The sequence below is a fragment of the Molossus molossus genome, unplaced genomic scaffold, assembly GCF_014108415.1.
Source record: "Molossus molossus isolate mMolMol1 unplaced genomic scaffold, mMolMol1.p scaffold_m16_p_18, whole genome shotgun sequence".
Classification (NCBI taxonomy): Eukaryota; Metazoa; Chordata; class Mammalia; order Chiroptera; family Molossidae; genus Molossus; species Molossus molossus.
Window position 1 is genome coordinate 53,388,411 of NW_023425353.1, and position 14,587 is coordinate 53,402,997.

Below are 14,587 nucleotides of genomic sequence, written 5' to 3' on the forward strand. Positions count from 1 at the left end.
GACTAGTTTCTTACTTCACAAAGTCAGACTTAACTCTTCTTGTTACCTAAGAGCAGAGGACAGCTGCTTAGGCATAACTTAGAAAACACAAAGTTGTAAAGCTCTGTACTTCTATTGTTCGAAACAGTACCAAACTGACAGTCTAAGACATCAATACAACTTGGAGAACTTGTTCCAATTTCTATCTGACTAATGAAGTTAAGACTACACAGAATTTACTTTTTTCCCTTTGTGTTACACAATGACAAATATTCTTCAGTATAGCTGCCCAGATGGCAGAAAGTAAGCAATGAACTTTAAGGGGAGGTTACGAGGAGTGACCAAGCTATGGCCAAAGAATGGTGCATAGCCCCTGCTATGTGCCAACCCTCCTCTGAGGAAATCCATCTGTAAAAGGCGGTGGTGAGGGGAAGCTCTTAGTTGCCTGAATGCGCAAAAAAATTCAGCATGGTCCCCAAACTAGCAACATCAGTATAACATGGAAACATGTCAGAACTGCAAATTCTCCAGCCCTGCTCCAGACCTACTGAATCAGAAACTCTATGGGGTCCAGCAACCACATTTTAACAAGCCCTCCAGGTGGTCCCAATGCGTGAAGTTGGAGAAGCTACAAATATCCAGTCAGTCAATACTATTTCCACATGAAGCATTCAGGACCTTCTCCTGGGGATAACTTAATACTCAGAAAGCACTGAGTAAAATGCTAAGAATTAACCATCTTTTCTCAGAAGCTGAACAAATACTGTAGGATGTTACGATAAGCATTCTTCCAAAGAGAAAACTGGCCTGATTTGGAATGGCTGATTACAAGTTTGCATAATATTCATTTAATACAATGTTATATGAGACCCTGTACAGTATTATAGGTAATAAGATTTCAAAAGTCCTTTTCAGTTCAAACTATTTAATTGCGTTAAAATTAAGAACTGAAGCTGTTTAATTCCCTTACAAGTAACCAAAGTTCACTGAAATCACATGTCTGACAGGACTGTAAATCATGCAGCAGTCTAGGACAGCTCTCACGCCATTACTCTGTATGCTCCACAAATACACTTATGTCCACACATATATTCATTACGCATGTGTGCATGGTCCATATATTTGAATATTAATTACGCACACATTTTATACACACAAGCAAGGGCTCAGGGTTCCTTAGATGCCCATTTCAAGACCCAGTTTTGACAGAGCCTTCAGAGATAAGCCAGGAGTCAGTACTGTAGGATGCAGAGTGTCTTTGTCTCATATTTGAGAGAACATGATGGCCACCCTATGGAAACAGCTCTGATGCACATAACCGTGGTTCATCCTGCACCACTTTGGAGGTCATCCACCTAGTTAGTACACATTTGCTTTGGTTGATGTATTAGTTTCCTATTGCTGCTATAACAACTTCCCACAAAATTAGTGGCTTAAAACCATATACATTTATTATTATGTAGTTTGGGAATTCAGAAGTCCAAAATGGGTCTTACTGGGTTAAAAACAGATAGACAAAAAGAGGCTGTTGGCAGGGCTGTGTTCCTTCTGGAGACTCTAGGGGAGAGTCTATATCCTTGCCTTTCTCTACTTCTTGATGTGACCTACGACCCTTGACTCAGGCCCCTTCTTCCATGTTTAAAGCCAGCTGCACACAGCATCTTCAGAGCTCTCAGTATCTCCTGCCTCTCCTGCCTGCTTCTTTCAGTTTTAAGGACCCTTGTGATTTCAGATTTTACTCCACTCACCTTCATAACCGAGAATAGTCTCTCCATCTCAACAATCTTAATTGCATTTGCAAAATCTCTTTTGGCTATACAATCACAGATTCTGGGGATTAAGACGTAGACATCTTTGGGGAACCATTATTCTGCCTACCAGTTGCTAAGCAGTGTAAACAGGTTATATCTATAGTTCAAAACTCTGACTGTTACAGGTTTACTTAAAAGATTATAATCACATTTTCCAACAAACCTGGCAAACTTACTGAGTCATTACACAGGTATCTAGCCCCAGGGTTGCGTCCCAACCATTTGTAAAAAGGGCTCATCTTGTCCAGCCCTTGTGGCTCAGTGGTTGAATGTCGACCCATGCACCAAGAGGGTCACCGGTTTGATTCCTGGTCAGGGCACATGCTCAGCTTGTGGGCCTAATCCCCAGTGGGGGGAATGCAGGAGGCAGCCAATCGATGTTCTCTCTCATTGATGTTTCTATCTCTCTCTCTCTCCGCTCTCTTTGTCTCTCTCTAAAATCAATAAAGAAAAAAAAATTTAAATAAAGTGCTCATCTGGCTACAACAGGAAACTAATACATCAACCAATGTCTAAATACATTGTCTAAATATAATCAGGAATAAAACTACGCAGTTATTAATAATACTAACAGCAGCAAAGGCTCATGCTGTGCTGGCCAGCATTATATATTACTCAATTTAATTCTCAACCTTATGTGGGGATATTAAATGAAGAAACTTGCCTAGACTAGCAAGTGGTGAAATGGGATGTAAACACAGGCAGCCCACCTCTAGAGACTGCTGCTCATAATCACTACTCACTATAACAAATTGAAACAATGAAAAGGAACAAAAAGGTAGCTAAATAATGTGCATAAGGACATCCAATATGCAGCAGAGGTACATATATCTTAAGCATTCATTGGCAACTGTGTATGATAGCTTCTACCAGGCATCACCTTAGCGATGGAAATTCTCTCTTAAATTTAATCCATTAGTGACAAAACCATTACATTCACCACAAGCAGACTTATGCATATAATTCTCTTATTATATGAACAAATAAGCTTATTGGAATAAACTCAATAAAACAGTAACTATACAATATTTTTGTTATACAAAGACTGTCATAAAACATTAGGAAAAAACGGTTCTAATTTAGTGGCTGAGATGAGCAGAATCGATAACTGAGATACAGAGAAAGAAGACTTTTTATTGTATACCCTTTCATACCTTTTCGATTTTTAACCATGTATATACATCATCTATTTTAAATGCTAAATTTAGAAAGTTGTAATTAAATAAAACTTAGAAAACACTGGAAAAATGCTAGTCGAGTTAAGAAAATAAAATTTGGAAATCAGAAAACTCTGGGTTTAAAAACTTCATAAAAAGCATGGTTGGCCGTGCACTCACATCCCACCGGCTCCGGGTGGTCCTGCGGAGTCCAGCCCAATGGCCTAGGAGCAGGGGCTGGGGTCCCCTCCCCCCATGTCAGCTTCTGGACGCTGTGCTTCAGAACCTCTATGACTTTGAAGAGACAGAAGATGAAGAAGAGAAAAGGATCAGAAAGAAAAGGTTAAACAAGACAAGAAACGTGGGGACTCCAGTGGCACTGAGGGCCGAGCCCGCTCCCCCACCTGGTTCTCTGGGAAGAGGCCAGAGGACTGGTGCTTCGAGCTGCTTCTTGGAGCTGGAAGAGCCGCACTGCGCCCCTGTGGGACCACAAGTCCTCCATACTGAGCATCTCCCTCTCCCTTGACCAAGGACGAACCAGCAGAAGTGGCTGAATCCCACAGCAGAAATAAGACAACAGATGCCATACGAGATGCCAAAACAGATCAAGACGAGAACACAAAAGCCAAAACTAGTATCCTTGAGAAAGAAGTGAATATACGAAGAATTTAACGTAGAAAAAGCTCGGCTGGAGGTGCACCAGTTTGGGATCACGGGTTACGGAACAGGAAAGCGGCCCGGAATGGGAACGCACGGTTATGCTGGGTGCACAGCCTCCCAAACAGTGTTATGTGAATTACAAGGATTTGCAGGAGCAGATCAAAGAGAAAAAGGCAGCAAAGGAAGAAGAAAAGAGAATGGCCCCAAGACACAGATATTTTCAATAAGAGGAAAGGGCAGGAAGACAGGCAATCCAAAAAGAAGAAATCAGCTCCTAGTATTTTGTCAAGTGGTCGGATTGGACAGGTTGGAAAATTAAAAAATGGGACACTAATTCTGAACCAAGTGGACAAGAACATAAATTCTCCCCGAGTGGCTAAATGAAGTGGTCTGCGAACTACAGGCACGGGAACGAGCCAGCACACTGAAACTGGCCCCGTGCGGACTTCCGACTGCTCTCACTTATTCCGTAGACTGGTTTTCTAGGGAAAAAATCAAATAGAAACGAAAGAGCTTCTGGTTGCTGAAGTGGCTGATGGTCCATGTTAGGCCAACCACACACCATGTGAGTAAAAAGTAAACCTATGGAAAAAGATTTTCGATTATCTCAGCAAGGTTCACTCAAGTTTCACTTTCACTGGTGTTTTGCGTGTTTGCTCGTAATAAGATTTTTCATATATTTACTGATTTATAAGGGCTAAAAATCAGCTTTAAATTGCCATCTTATTTTGTAAAAATGACTTAATGTTACTCTATCATGAAAGAACTAAAAATGTGATGATTTGTCAATTATTTTGTGGGAAAAGCAGCTTCAGTTTTCAGTCTCAAGTATATAAAACTTACTTCATAATAAGTCACATAAATAAAAACACAACTTTTGTGGTAAAAAAAAAAAGCATGGTCAATAATCTAGATAACTGGAAGGAAAAATTACTATAAAGCTTTAATATCATCATAAATTAGGTATAATTATGCTTTTGTTAATGATCACTGTTATTTTCAAGTACAATCATGTTGCTTAACAATGGGAATATGTTCTGAGAAATGCATTGTTAGGCAATTTCGTCAGGCAAACATCAGTGTTTACTACACAAACCTAGACAGATAGTCTATTAAACACCTATGCTACATGGTATAGTCTACTACACACCTAGGCTACAAACCTGTACAACATGCTACTGTACTTACTACTACAGGCAATTATAACACAATGGCATTTTTGTATCTATACACATCTAAACATAGAAGAGACAAAGTAAAATTATGGTCTAAAAGATTAAAAACGGCCTGGCCAATGTGACTCAGTGGTTGAGCGTTGACCCATGCACCAAGAGGTTGCCAGTTGATTCCCAGTCAGGGCACATGCCCAGGTTGTGGGCCCAATCCCCAGTGCAGGAGATGGCCAATCGATGTTCTCTCTCATCAATGTTTCTCTCTCTCTCTTCCTATTCCTTCCTCTCTAAAATAAATAAATAAACACATAAATAAATATTAACTTAAAAAAGATAAGATTAAAAATGGTCCCTGTATATGGCACCTACGATGAGATTGGAAGTAGCTCTGAGTGTGTGGCTGAGTGAGCGGTAAGTGAATACGAACACCTTATTTTATTTATTTATTTTTTTTAATCATCCTCACTCGAGGACATTTTTCCATTCTTTGTTCAGATAGAGTGGGAGGGAGAGAGAGGAACAGAGAGAGAGAGAAACATCGATGTGAAAGGGACACATCGAGTGGTCCCCACCCGCACAACCAACCAGGGCCGGGGACAAACTGCAACCAAGGTACATGCCCTTAGCGGGAACCGAACCCGGGTCTCTCCGGACTGCAGGCCGATGCTCTAACCGCTGAGCCAAACCGGCCAGGGCACGAACACCTTATTTTACACTACTGTAGGCTTTAAAAATACTGTACACTTAGGCTATGTAGGTTTATTAAATTTTTTTTTCTTTAATTAAAAGTTAACCTTAGCCCTGGCTGGTTTGGCTCAGCGGTTAGAGCATCAGCACACAGACCAGAGAGTCCCAGGTTTGGTTCCCGCTAAGGGTACATACCTCGGTTGCAGTTTGTCCCAGGCCCCGGTTGGGGTCGTGTGGGTGGCAACCACTCAATGTGTCTCTCTCACGTCAATGTCTCTCTCTCTCTCTCTTCCGCTTTATCTAAAGGTAAATGCAAAAATGTCCTTGGGTGAGGTTAAAAAAAAAAAGTTAACCTTAACTTACTATAACATTTTTATTTTATAAACTTTTTATTAACCCTTTAAAAATGTATTTCCATTAATGATTTTAGAGAGAGAGGAAGGGGGGGAGAGAGAGAAACATCGATGAGAGAGAACGTCGACTGGCTGCCTCCTGCATGCCCCCCACTGGGATCAGGCCCACAACCTGGGCATGTGTCTTAATCAGGAACTGAACCGGTGACCTCTTGGTGCATGGGTCGATGTTCAATCACTGAGCCATACCAGCCAGACAATTTTTTTTTATCCTTACCTGAGAACATTTTTCCATTTTTGTTCAGATAGAGTAGGAGGGAGGGAGAGAGAGAAACATAGACATGAAAAGGACACATCGGGTGGCTGCTTCCCACACAACCCCAACTGGGGCCGGGGACAAACTGCAACCAAGGTACGTACCCTTAGCGGGAACTGAACCCGGGTCTCTGGGGCCGACACTCTAACTACTGAGCCAATCTGGCCAGGGCAAGACACTTTTTTTTAACCTTTTGATTCTTTTGTGATAACACTTAGCTTATTTAAAACACAAATACATTGTCTAAAGCTGTACAAAAATACTTTTTTATATCTTTATAAGCTTTTTAGTCATTTTAAATTAATTTTTTACTTTTTAAACTTTTTAACAAAGACACAAAAGGAATATTTGAGATCTTGCTCCCTGGCATACGTCGTCAGTTTGGCTCAAATAAAGTGTTATAAAAATTCTCTACAGGTTTGAATGTTCTTACGTTGACATTTTTTTTTTATCCTCACCCAAGGACATTTTTCCATTTTCGTTCAGAGTGGGAGAGAGGGAGAGAGAAGGAGGGAGGAAAAGAGAGGGTGAGCGGGAGAGGGGGAAAGAAACATACATCATGTGAAAGGGACACATCCAGTGCCCGCCTCCCAGACGACCCCAACCAGGGCCACAACCGGGGCCGGGGAGAACCACAACCGAGGTACGTGCCCCCTTGGCCAGAACTGAACCCAGGATTCATTGGTCCGAGGGCTGACACTCTAACCGCTGAGCCAAACCAGCCAGGGCTACACTGACATTTACTTGGCATAACTGGTAGGATTCTAAAGAAGCCCACCCAGGACCACACTGCAGACCTGGACCTGGTGCCCAGTACAAACAAGTGCCCATTGTGCCCCACCTGCCCCATTTCACTTCAGGTGAAGTTGGATCAGTTTCTCTTGAAATTCTGGGCCTCCTTGCTTTAAGTAGCAGCCAATGACTTAATTTGAGCTGTTCTCTGAAAATCCTTGAGGTGGACAGAGTTGAGATAACCCAGGAAAAGGGAGGGGAAAAGGGTTTCTGCTTTTAATTTTGGTTTTTAATTGGATTGCTTACTAAGAGTCTGAACAGAATCTTTGCCGGTTAAATGAGACTGAACCCTCTTCAGCTCTGAAAGAGAAAGGACACTTGCTGCCCTACCTGAATAGTCAGTGGGGTGGAGAGGGCACCAGCTGTCGTCCAGTGTGGTAGCCAGCTGATCCTGGAGAAGCCGCGGGAGCCCCAGGAAGGGCAGGGCCCCCTGGGTTCACCCTGAGAGAGGGGACCATGCCTTGGAAAACGTCAAGGTTATGGCTCTTTCTGGCCCTTGCTCGGGTATTCTTAAGTGATTAAGAATATCTGTGGGGTTGTCTGAGGAAAAACTTCCTCTAGGGTGTAAAGCAGTCTCATAGGGATATTCACTGCATTGACTTGTCTAGAAAAATGAATGTAAAGGCTGGGGTTTCCCCTAGAAGTTTGTTCAGATTCTAGAGAGCTCAAAATTAACATGGGAAATCGTGCTTCCCAGTATTTGGTTAATACTTTTATTTTTTGTGCATACAATTAGAAAAATCCATCTATAAAATTAGGCAGAATAAATGGAAAACATATTTGATTGGTCTCTTGAAGCTTCAAAAAGATTTAGATAAATAGATCAACCTATGACGTCATTTAGGGTCCATTTAATTCTTCGAGGTATTAAAAAATGGCTGTAATTTTAAAAGGGAGAAGGTCATTTGGAACTTGACTTGTCAAAAACAGATATAAATTATAAATACCTTCAGGGAAAAATTCGAATCCAATTATTCTTTTATAAACTAGAGAGTTTTTCCTATGGCTAGAGGGTCTCTGCTTTGTAAATGTGCTGCTTTGTAAATGTGAGATAATTTTATACCTCCAGAGGTACTGTTAAAATTAATTTAATGGCAAGCACTTGTAGGGATTAGGCATTCTAAAATTCTCAGAAATATAGAAACTAACCCAAATGTTTTTCAAGTTCATGTGGTCTAAGATTAATCTTTAGTAAATAAAATCTAGCCTAAGCCTAAATTTGTTAATTAAAAAAACAAAGACACAGAGTCAGGATAGTCAATATCACTGTCTTCCTCCTCAACGACTCGTCCCACTGGAAGGTCTTTGGTGGCAGTAACACACAAGGAGCTGTCACCTCCTATGATGACACACTTCTTCTGAAATACCTCCTGAAGGACCTGCCTGAGGCTCTTCTCGAGAAGGTGTCACTCTATAGAAATATATCCACGGTGGTTTGCTTGATTTGTTTCTTTTTTCACCATAGATGTTTGTAAGCCGAAATTGCACCATGAATAATCCTCTCTATTAATGAAACCCTTTCAGTGTTGGGTTCCAGGTTTTCAAACTTTTAAAGGAGTTTGTTGAGGTCCACAAAAGCTTCTTTGCATTTTCTTGGGGGTTCTTTTGCTCCTGCAGTTTCCTTTTCTTTCGCCACTTCTTCAGTTATGCATTCCTGTTCCAGTTCCAACTTATTACTCAATTCCTCAGGAACAGCACCTCTAGGGGCTCTTCAATGTCATCCCCATCCACACCCAAGTTAAAGCTGTTTGCCATCACAAACAGTCTTGTTGATTCTTGTAACCTCCTCATCCTTGGCAAACCCTATGAAGTCATGGACAATCTTGAGTATCTTCTTCCAGATGCCATTCATATACTGTTTGGTGACATCACCCCAAACAAGATTCTTGCTACAGGCAAAGGTATTACAATCCTTCCAGAACTGCACCAGTTATACTGATAGCCCAGAAAAAAAGATCCTCCTCGAGTACTAGATCTTAACTGGTGCTATAATTCCTTCATCCATTGGTTGGAGCAAAAAGGTGGTGTTTGGAGATTGAAATTCAATTTTGATACTGGGATGAAGATCACCAAAAGGAAGATGTCTAGAAGTATTATCAACAATAAGCAAAATATTAAAAGGTGTGTTATCTTTTAAATAGTTATGTCTCCATTTTGCTGGCTTAGCAATGCAGGATGATATCTTAGAAGAGAACCTGGGTCATTCATGACTTCTTTTTTTTTTCTTCTATACTGTCTTTTTTCTTATCCTCACTCAAGGACATTTTTTCCATTTTTTGTTCAGATAGAGTGGGAGGGAGAGAGAGGAAGAGAGAGAGAGAGAAACATTGACATGAAAGGGACACATCGAGTGGCTGCCACCCGCACGACCAACCAGGGCCGGGGGCAAACTGCAACCGAGGTACGTGCCCTCAGTGGGAACCGAACCCGGGTCTCTCTGGACCGCAGGCTGACACTCTAATCGCTGAGCCAAACCGGCCAGGGCCATTCATGACTTCTTATTGCTCCTGCAGTACACTGGTAGTGTGTGCTTACTGCTATGCTTGAAGGTCCTGGGATTCTCACTGTGCCAGATCACAAAGGGTTTCAGTTTGTAGCCTGCAACATGGCCCCTCAGCTAGACTGTTATCCCAAAATCTGGCAATGATTTGGCCTCCTAATGGATGAAAGTCCTTTCAGGCATGTTTCCAGAATATGAAAGTTTTATCCAAAATGAATATTTGCTCTAGCAAGTAATTTTCCTCCACAATCAACTTTAGTTTCTAATTATTTAGCTGCCTTCACATCAGCACTTGTATACTCAAACTCACTTTCACATTATGTAATAAATAATTATTTTTATATCATTTAAACCATCTAGACTGGAGTAAGCAGTAAATTAAGCATTGTAGTTGGGTCCACCCTTTTCTTTCAATGTTGCAAATAAACTTTTTGCTTTGGCCATGACCATTATGGTACTGAGAGGGATATGCTTCTGTTCCTGGTCTTCAATCCAAGTCATGAGAAGTTTTTCCGTGTCTGATATAGACCCTTCTGGAATTTTGCTAGTCTCACTGCCTTCAATGAAGCAGGTCCTTTAACAGCTCCTGTCACTTTTTGTTTTTCAAGATGGCAGCTATGGTGAAATGAGACAGGTCTGACTGATGAGCAATAACCATCACTGATTTTCACCTTCCATAGTCTTTAATCAGTTTTATTTTCATTTCGAGGCCAATCACTTGAAGTGGCCTCTTATTGGCAACATTAGTAGTAAATCCTGTATATAGGGGCTATGATGAACAAAACAACGTGAGATTAAATCAAACACAAGAGAAAATGATGCAATCAAGAGACACAGTAAACATGAGAGGTGTGAGGCTGCTGCCAGGGTAACACAACACACTGTTTTACAGCAAACATCTTTTAATAAGCAGAAAGAGTACACTAAAATAATGATAAAAATATGTAAACTAGAAGGTCATTTATTATCATTTCACGTATTATATACTGTACATAATTGTGAGTGCTATAATACTGCAGCACAGATGGGTTTACACCAGCTTCACCCCAAACACGTGAGTAATCCAGTGCACTACATTATGACAGCTATGATGTCAGTAAATTGTTATACAGCTTCTGACTGTAGAAAAAAAACTGACTGCTTAATTTCTCTCATTTATTAGAATAAATGCAGGTAAACTCAGATGTAGAAGCTTAAAAAGAATGAAATCTGTATTGATGAATGACAACTTCAAGTGCCCTATCTAATACCTTCAAGTTAGCATCTTGTTTTGATAAGCAAGGCAACACTGCCATTTTAAGTCATTTTCCCTGGTGGAGCTGAAGAGTTCATTTGAATATAAAGAAAATTGATTCATGAGCAGTAAAACTGAATCACAATCTGATTCCTAAAAACAGAAAAGAATAAAAAGTAAATTATGTCAATACTTAAGTCATTGCCATCAAAGCTGATGCAGATATGACTAAAATGGTGTCCCTAAGGTGTACTTTGTAAGAACTTTCCATGGCAATGTCACTCCAACTAAAACAATATTCATGGGGTTTTACTGCAATTCCTGGATAAAACTAGTCGAGCCTAAATCTTATTTTACATATGTATGCCTGATTCTCTTTACACTATATTGCAGAAAAGCATTCTGCAAAAAAATTAAAACTGCATACACACTACTGAGAATGTTTCCTTTTGAAAAGTTAGCCCAATCAGCTGAAGATACTCTGCTTAAGTCCGGAACTGTTTGCTTTATCAGTTTAAAAGAGGTCAGATGAAAGATACTCAGCAGCATCTGAAGCAGGTCCAAACCTTGCCTGAATCTAGAAAGAACTGTGGGGCCACACTCCTCCTTAGAAAAATGTACATTTATAAAAAATTTGAAAACAATTTTAGGAAATTCATGAGAAATCTTGATTGGATTCAGGACCTTTTGTCAAAGTGATAAATACCAGGAGACAAGTCTGTGAAAGAACTATACACGTTGTAATATGTATATTTGATACTCATATAAGCATTAAATGTATAACTTCTTTAAAAAGGAATGTAAAAGTAGAATTCCTTTATGATTACTTGAATGCATTCTTACTAATTGTTGAAATATACAGGGTGAGGCAAAAGTAGGTTTACAGTTGTTCATATGGATAATACAATAATTGATATATAATAATACAATAAATTGTTTCACAACTGTAAACCAACTTTTTGCCCCACCCTGTAGTTTAAAAAAATATATCTACATATGTAGTTCACTTATCCACTTTTTTCCTTAAAAGACTGGGAGACAGTAAGAGATAAATTAACACAATTCTACAATCAGAAAATACTCATCATTAATACTGCAGTGAGCAGAGTCAAGTGCAGAAAACCACCTGCCTTTATTATATGGATTACTGTCAAGCTAGAGTATCACCTGGGAGGAGGACACAAGGGAGCATGCTGGAAATATTGGACATAGGTAGTAGTTCCAAGGGAATAATAAATGTAAAAATTCATTGAGCTGTACACTTAGGACATGTGCACACTACAGTATATATACTTCAATTAATTTAAGCACTCAATAAATGTCAGTCTAATAATCATCACTACAGATAATAGATTGCAACTTTTGTCAATATAAACAATCTTTATCTGGCTTACTAATAATAGTGATAAATTATGGATATTTTCACCAGATTGACAGATCCAACACATTCCTTTATTTTTTTTTTTTAATTTTTTTTTTTTTTTATCCTCACCCGAGGACATTTTTCCATTTTTTGTTCATATAGAATGGGAGGGAGAAAGAGGAAGAGAGACAGAAACATCAATGTGAAAGGGACACATCGAGTGGTTGCCACCGGCACGACCCAACCAGGGCCGGGGACAAACTGCAACCGAGGTACATGCCCTTAGCGGGAACCGAACCCGCATCTCTCCAGACTGCAGGCCGACGCTCTAACCACTGAGCCAAACCGGCCAGAGCCCGACACATTCCTTTAGGCGTGTGCACGCACGCTCACTTATCCCACGATTTGCATTTAACAGACTTATTGAACCATTCCCCAAGTGAGAAAAATTCCCGTTATTTCCTTTTTTTGTCATTAGAAATAAAGCTACAGTGAATATCCTTGCCCCCACATTGTTTCTTCTGATAGTTTTATGTCTAAAACACATTACATATAAACTCTTAAGGTTCTTTCAAATATGAAACTTAAGTCTCAAATAACTGAATGCTTACCTAAACAAATACTAATTCAACATTATACTAAATCAACATGAACAACAAAGGTAGGGTATGGCCATAGGTGCTACAGAAAGAACTACCTGAAGTAAAACCTCATTCTAAACCTATATTTGAAATGAAAAGTTAGAAATAAGCTATTCTTTTACACTTCTGAATGTTAATCACAAGTAGTCTGAAGTCTATAGCTCTTTCCAACAGTTCAAGGAATTAAAAGATTCTATTTGATGACAAATAAATAAACATGACATACTCTCAAGTGAATAGATGTTAATTCCAATTTTAAAAAAAAGTAAAATAGATATACACACAAAGAACGATGCCTAAACGTTAGTTATCTTGAAGAGGTGCAACTGCAGTCGCTTTTCAGCTTTATGCCTTGACGTATTTCCTAATTTTGCTACAGTGAGTAAGTCCTATTTTTATAACAAAATAGTCACTTTTTTAAGAAATAAGAACTTAACACACTTTCAGTATATGTGTCCAACAAATTAATTTCTGCATAACAAAGTGCTTTTGCTCACACTGTTAAGTCACATTGGCCTGTGCCCAAACTGCTAAGAGCACCTGAAAAATCCCTCGCACTTCCCAATGGTGAATTCTACCCTGCCACACCTCTCGCTTCCAATCTGCTCACTCTCACTTTCTATCACAAAAATATAATATTATCAAAAAGTATAAACAAGATATGGGTAGACAAAATTTCACGTGACTTATTTTAGCCAGTCTCCATCTTGGTACAGGTTATATATCTATTTTCAGCACAAACCTGCTTCATGCCTGAGTCCCAGGTTCCCTGCTAGCTGGACTTCTGATTCATACTCAAGTTCCACATTGAAACCACTATTACTAAAAATAACCGGCATCCTTTCTTACTTGCTCCTCTAGATTTTATCTGAAAAACCCTATAATAAATCTTGTTCCACAGGTCCTCTTTATGCAAATCAGTTTCTACAAACTATAACTTTGTCGGCTCACGGCAAAATTTCTACAATTTTTGTGAACGACAGTTATAAAACTTAAAGGGAAAAAAACGGAACTCAAAATTACTGCCAGGAATAAAGGCTGTAATGTCAAAACTTTCATTTAGGATGCTCGTAAATTATAGCATCAAAATATGACATAGCCATACTAACCTTGGTTCAGGTAAGTGAGCGTTTCATCGTGCAGTTTTACTGCTGGAGACGTTGCAGCACACATCACATACTGAAAGGGCGGGTTTTTAGTTTCATCATCCAATGGAAGGCTGGAATCTTCCTGCTTGAAAATGGGCAATGCCAAGACATCACTGAAAAGCAAAAAATCAACAATGACCTTACTTTGAGTTTAAAATATTTAAAAGAATATGAAAACATTTAGGGATAGTTTCTTTTAAAATCTCAGCTCAAAAATGATATGTAGAATACAAGAACTATTAATGCTAATCTGGCTCCCTCAAGTGATAACATTAAACCTGTATCTCTAGTGTGGCTGGGTGGAGAAGGGAGGTGACTATGATTAGGCAGATAAAATAAGACGTATTTAATAGTTGATAAAGTCCATGCTACTGATAAAGAGACCAGGATAGCAACAAAATGGCGCTTTAAAAAAAGTTACTTCAGCCCTGGCCAGTTTGGTTCAGTGGTTAGAGCGTCACATGCGGTCCAGAGAGGCCCGAGTTCGTTCCCGCTAAGGGCATGTACTTCAGTTGCGGTTTGTCCCTGGCGCTGGTTGGGTCGTGCGGGTGGCAGCCACTCAGTGTGTCCCTTTCACATCGATGTTTTTCTCTCTCTCTCTCCCTCCTGCTCTATCTGAATAAAAAAGTGGAAAAATGTCCTCAGGTGAGGATAAAAAATAAAATAAAATAATTAAAATAAAATAAAAAGTTACTTCAAAAAATGCTTTAAACATGTTAAACTCACTGTTTCTGTTAAAAAAAAAAAAAAAAAAAAGAGCAAGTCGAGAGTATA

General features: G+C 39.5%; 1 protein-coding gene and 1 pseudogene across 7 annotated transcripts in view; one reads left to right on the forward strand and one right to left on the reverse strand.

Moving 5' to 3' along the window:
• The window catches only part of UBP1 (upstream binding protein 1), a 63,159-nt gene that overhangs the window by 38,546 nt on the left and 10,026 nt on the right, over positions 1-14,587 (reverse strand). For all 7 annotated transcript variants that reach the window (XR_004960163.1, XR_004960162.1, XM_036267026.1 and 4 more), the window contains exon 2: positions 13,775-13,926. Coding sequence is in view for 5 of the 7 variants with exons in the window: in XM_036267026.1 (XP_036122919.1) it covers positions 13,775-13,926 (152 nt within the window). In the remaining 2 variants the exon portion in view is untranslated. The remainder of the gene's footprint in view (positions 1-13,774; positions 13,927-14,587) is intronic.
• On the forward strand, positions 3,108-3,991 carry LOC118633490 (annotated as a pseudogene).